General features: G+C 38.5%; 1 protein-coding gene across 2 annotated transcripts in view; it reads right to left on the minus strand.

Moving 5' to 3' along the window:
• The window catches only part of pcxb (pyruvate carboxylase b), a 320178-nt gene extending 315073 nt beyond the window's left edge, over positions 1-5105 (minus strand). Inside the window, exons 1-2 of one of the 2 annotated variants that reach the window (XM_079257650.1) lie at positions 4979-5105; positions 4657-4800 (exon numbers count right to left, since the gene is read on the minus strand). In XM_079257650.1, coding sequence (XP_079113776.1) covers positions 4657-4658 — 2 coding nt within the window. In that variant the 5' untranslated portion in view covers positions 4659-4800; positions 4979-5105. Of the gene's footprint in view, positions 1-4656 lie in introns of both variants that reach the window. The other variant, XM_079257649.1, reaches the window with a different exon arrangement.
• Between the last annotated feature and the right edge of the window lie 895 nt (positions 5106-6000).

The following is a 6000-nucleotide window of genomic DNA, read 5'->3' on the forward strand; positions in this document are numbered from 1 at the left end:
ATCAGTTTGTGATGTGCTGGAAGTGAGATTATGTTGTACACAAATCTTTCTTATGAGAGTAACTGCTTAGTTACTTCACTTAAAACTGAAGTCATTTCTGAAAATTTCAGTCCTTTATTAGAGTGACGGTCTTGATGCCCTCTGAACTACACAACTTTAGTCAAAACACCTTCATGACCTTCCAATAGCACATATCAGTCACTTTGCATCCTGATACGTTCCCGTAAAAGCGCTGAGATTCTTGCAGCCTAAACCGTAAATGTTTAGGCTGCAAGATTTATTATGATTTGGGATATGCTGTCTTAGAACAGTAAGGCAATGAGGAGTTTCAACATGATGTAGGACATCTACAGCTACATACTACCATCTCAAACAGACACAACATGGTTACAAAAATAATGCCAATGGAAAAAAATACACGTGACTGAACTAAAAACTGGCTTGTGTCGACTCAATAAGATTAGAATTAAAAAGCTGTCTGGGAGAGGAAGTCCTGTATTGGGTTATTATCCTCTAACAGCTCTAAAAGGCCAAATAAATCATTGGTTATATGATTATTAAACAAAGTATAATCATTTTTGTGATGCACTGAAATACAACGATCTTGACTTTTAACGTCACTCAGAGTTAGCCACTTCAGCAGCTGTGTCAACAAGATGCTTCACCCTCCTGCTGCTACAAGCTCCTCTTTAGGATATACTCAACAATTCTTCATTATTGTAAGTTCAGCCATTTCTCTGAGTCACAAACTTGGATTTCCTTGCAAGCAGAAAAGTTTTGTGAAAACCTCTACTCTATAACCAGAAAAGGGAGATGCCTGTTCCAACACACCAGATTCAGATGAATGAATCACAGTGCAGCTCTTGATAAGTTGTTGGATCCATTTGATTTGAATAAGGTGTGCTGGACCAGGGACACATGGAAAACCTGCAGGTTTCCGGCCCTTGCGGACCAGGGTTCCCCACGCCGGTCTAGCAAATCCTTTCAAATACTATAAAGAGTGACTGTAACAAAGGGGGAGCAGATATACAAAACAGAGCTGTGTGATACGAACCAAAGAAAAATCGTATCTCAGTATTGTCTGAATGAACAAATGACAACAAACAAAATATATGTCAAACTTAATAACTAACGGTCTCACGTAGAGATTTCCATCTGTCGGTGTATCATGGCGGGTAGTCATGCTATGGCTCTGCTGGTACAGTGATCGCCTTCCAAGTGGAAGGTTGCTGGTTTGATTTTTTTACCTTTGTTGTGACCTCTTTTTAAAGTGCCCTTGAGCAATACACTTAACCTCATTCCACTCCCAGTGACCTCACCAGTGCTTCATACTGTATATCAGGAGTGTCCAGCTCAAGGGCCACAATCCTGCAGGTTTTCAATGTATCCCTTCTCCAACACACCTGACTCAAATTATTCAGTCAATGTGAAGAACTTCATAAGCTCGTCAATGTGAAGAACTTCATAAGCTCTTGGATCTACTTAATGGATGCCAGGTGTGCAGAACAGCGACACATTGAAAATCTGTAGGAGAGTGACCCTGAAGGACTGACTTTGGACACCCCTGATGTACTGTATATAGAGTAAACATGCACACAGTAAGAGTGTCCTTGTGAATGAGAGAACAAAAAAACATCTTATCGGGTTAAATTGGCGCTCTATAAAATATTGTTAGCCTTTGTCAGCTTTGAATGCTGGATAGTAGCCTGCCAGCTCTCTGGGAGAGGAAGCCAAGCAGAAACAGTATAGCCAAACGTCAGGCATGAAAGTTGGCTGGGGTGAGCTCACATCATCATTCCAAAGTGTCAAAGTATTTTACAAAAAAGGCCCCATACAATGTAGACTCAGTCAGAAAAAGATGTAAACACATTAATGCAGTGTGCCAACTTTGTTACTTGATGAACACTAGAACATGAAACAACCTCTTCTTTCATAACTTAAATAGTATAACCCCAGTCAATATGCAGAAAGCATGGAAATGTGGCCTAATGTAAAGTTGGGGCACTAGATCTTGCAGCGCAAACTGCAATAACCAAACTGAGAAGCATCCCTCATCGTTTGCAGGACCATGTGCAAAGAATTCAATACAACACTATGCACCTTGTGGCCATTTTTAGTGCACCTTTGAAACTGACAGCAATAAGAGCAGTGAGAACTGATGGTAAAGACAGATGTTTTTAGTATTTGATAGTTTTATCATAGAATTGACTTGATGATATTGGAAATTGTGTAAATATATTTTAAAATGGAACTATTATGTGCATTTCAGGCTAATTTATTTTTATTTCTGAGACCAGAAGGGCTGGGATTGATGGAGTTATTGTCACAAATCGCTTTATTTACTTCAGACCGATCCTCTCCGTAGGCTGTCAGATCAGCCTAAACTCACCAGCCATCGTTGGAAATAACTTTAGCCGACGTTTTCCACCCGCCTGATGTATTTGTACATGTCCTTGTTAACCAGTAGAAGGTAACCAATCACCGAACCTTATCCCCCGGGACGTCACAAGGATTTCCAAGTAGAAAAAACTCTCTAAAACGACGCGTTTTTCATTGCCATGGAAACCGAACGGAGAGAGTGCTGGAACTCAAACTCACACTGAAACGTGCGTTTAGGTGATAAAAAACAGTGTCGTTCACATGTCTGATGAGGATTCAACACTGTAACACTGTAGAAAGCTCAGAAAACTTGAAATACCATAATAGGACCCCTTTAAGCTATAAAAGGCATATAAAAGGTCAAATAATCAAGGGTTGTGATGTAAAATAACTGATAAGTGAAATGATTAAGAATAACAGTTTAGACTGAGTCTTATGTTTTTTCTCTTTGCATTACTGATATTCTGGCTTATGTTATGAATTGTACAGGTGAAAATAAACCTTAGCTTCAACCTATTGTTCAACTACATTTTTGGTAAGAAAAAATATGTTTGGTAAAATCAAGCATAGTAAGTCATTGTCAGCTGAGTGTTATGTGTTGTGTATTTGACTTGTAGTGTAACTTGGCAGCTTTTCAGTCACAACTTCTAAAAATATATGTGAATGAAAGCAACTTTGTTTGGAACTCTGATGCACTTTTATACTCTTACAGTTTACTCTTTTAATAAAATGATGCAAAAGATATATTACTTTGGAGCATGCATAGCACTCATTGGCCAATTTTATTGTACTTGAGCATGTACAAGCAGGAGTTTTCCAATCTCAGACCACATTTTCTGGCTATATGTAGAAGCAGCAAGCAGGACTTTCATGGTTTTCTAAATACATGGCATGACAAACATTAATGACACTTTGCTTTTGGAAATTTAATCTGTGTAATTGCATAATAAAAAGCAAAGAAGATCACATGACAACATGCAATATATTGTTACTTATTTATACATTTAACATAATAATCCCAACAGCTTGTGATATTGGCCCCTTGCTGCCTACAGCTTGCACACCTGAGTAATTTCTGCCTCCTCCTATGTAGGTTTGTTATCAGTAAACTCACCTTCCTCTGCTTTATTCACAGCAAGGTTAAGACAAGGTTTTGGAGTCTCGTTTCAATTTCTTATATGCTACATTTATCACTGACTTACATTTATCTAATTTTTATCTTCTCCATGAATTTAACTTGTCAAACATTTTGTTCTGTCAGTCAAAGTGTTACATTGCTACAATTTTTTCCCAAAAAATTTCTTCTGTTTTGTTTTGTAAAATTGTGTTGCAAACTCAGAACATTTGTGTGACTTTATTTCCCCGACTCGGTGAGCATGCTTGTCTACTTTTTATAGTGAGTGAACAACACTTGTCCATCAGACACACAAACAGTTGCTTTCAAGACTTTATACAACTGCTCCAGAGCTTTTAGAGTATATACAGCAAGTTCTGCTTCAGATTTATCAAAGTAACCATGCTTGGCAAGATCACAGCACAGCTCCCACTGGGTTGCTCTGAGCTCTGGGATGGGACAGCTGTTCAGCATGTACAGTATCTCTGTTGTGACACAGAGTAAAGGGTATTTAAGGATAAACAAACATTGAAACAATTCTGAAAAGAGCAAAAAAATTGCACATGTTGAAAGGTGAACACGCATATTTTTTCTCTGACTGAGTGAATTTAGAATCAGTGTGGGAGCAAAAAGCTGCATTAACTTCCTGGATTAACTTCATTTCATGTGTGACTCACATGAAAATAAGCATCTTAAGCAGTCTGCAAGTTCTGGTGTGTTAGAGCAAGTAGACCGGGTTGCTTTACTAGCTATGGTGATTAAAGTGATAACAGTTCTCTTAGCTTGAAAATCAAGCAAGAAGTTGGGGTTTTTTGTGCACGTTTTGCTCAAGAGTTTGGACAGGCCTTAACATATGTAATAATCTAGTAAATAACTTTTAAAAAGAACATTAGCATTCATAAATACTATTACAATAACAAATGGCTGCATGAAAAAAAGAAGTCTACACTTTTAAGGGACGTTTTTGTGGCGCAATCAGACATGTGGGTTGCAAATACCCCTGGTTAACAACTGTGTAGTAACAAGTTACCACGTTTACAGCCAGACACATGCAACTTGCTTAGCCTTCCAGCTACACTAGAGGAATGGTTTATCTGTCAAATGCAACCAATTCATTCACGCATTTCATTCATTTCTACACAGTCTTACAGGTTAGTACTCACATGCTGGTGATTTGTTGGTATCTGTAAGAAACGTGAATCCACTGCCCAGAAACCGGACACCGAGTGTAAACAGTCGACAATCAAGAGTGTTTATATGTGTTGCTTCTTTGCCTGCTAACCACTCTCTCATATACAGCCACGCTGCTGGGTGGAAGAGGAAGAGAGAAACAGACAGGTGGGCTTTTATGTATGTATATACATATATACATATAATATATATGTATATTACACACACACTCACGTGCACACACACAGACGAACACACAAACACAAGGAGTCACTTCGGGACGGCCGAGCGGACGCTTAAAGCATTGACACTCACACAAACACACACACTCTGCCTCTTCTGCTCAGTCCCTCATATGTTGTAAAGGAGCTAGCACTCTGAAGCTAGTTGCTATCTGTCTACTGTGGCTAACTCAGCTAGCAGCTGGCACCGCTTGTCTCGCAGATACACAAGCCTGTTACCGCGCCTGCCTTCTCCTTAATCTCTCCCTCTCTTATAAGCTTTCATCCGTCTCTGTTACGTAAAGCAGCCGGGCACGCCCCTCTCCACTTTCAGCCAATCACAGGGCAGGGCATGGCAGCACGAGGTTAGCGGCAGTATTTAAAGAGCTCCAAACATCCGAGCATGACACAGGCTAATTACGCTTAGAAAAAGATTTTTTGTGGTGTTCTATAATGCAGTTAATAACAGTACTGTTGAGTTCTGTGTGTTTTAAGCACTCGATAAAATACTAGATTGTTTAGTGTTTACTAAAAACTGAGTAAAAAGGATGTTATTGGTCACGTTCACACAGCCCATGAGTCATTGCCTATAGCAAAACATTACTCAGTAAATGAATGAAAACCGGTTAAATTTGTTTTATTATGGTCTTATATGTAGCTTTCCATTGTATTTGCCACTGAAAACATTTCTCACTAGATCCTAGAACGAATACAGCTCAAACATGTTTCACACCTAATTTATTACTGATGAGAAAATTGAAAGAGTGTAATCACGTCTGGAACATTTTTATACTCTAAAATTAATTCACAAACATTTGTCTGGTTTTACTGTCAATTGATGTAAAAAAAAAAAAAAGGAGATGACTCCACACACTGAAGTCATCACATCTATAGCTTATGTGACCTAGTTTTTTTGTTAAAGTGCTTTAAAAACATTGCTTAATCTGACAGACTTCAGATTTAACTCCTGAAAGCAAAACTTTAACTGGTGGTGATTAAATTTAAAGATGTGACTCTAATAAAGTTATCGGCTTGTGTTATGGTGCTCATTACACTTTATATTTTAAAGTCATTTTGACATATTCTGGCCATCATTTACTATCAAATAACACAGGT

Source organism: Telmatherina bonti (assembly GCF_933228915.1).
Source record: "Telmatherina bonti genome assembly, chromosome: 18".
NCBI lineage: Eukaryota > Metazoa > Chordata > Actinopteri > Atheriniformes > Telmatherinidae > Telmatherina > Telmatherina bonti.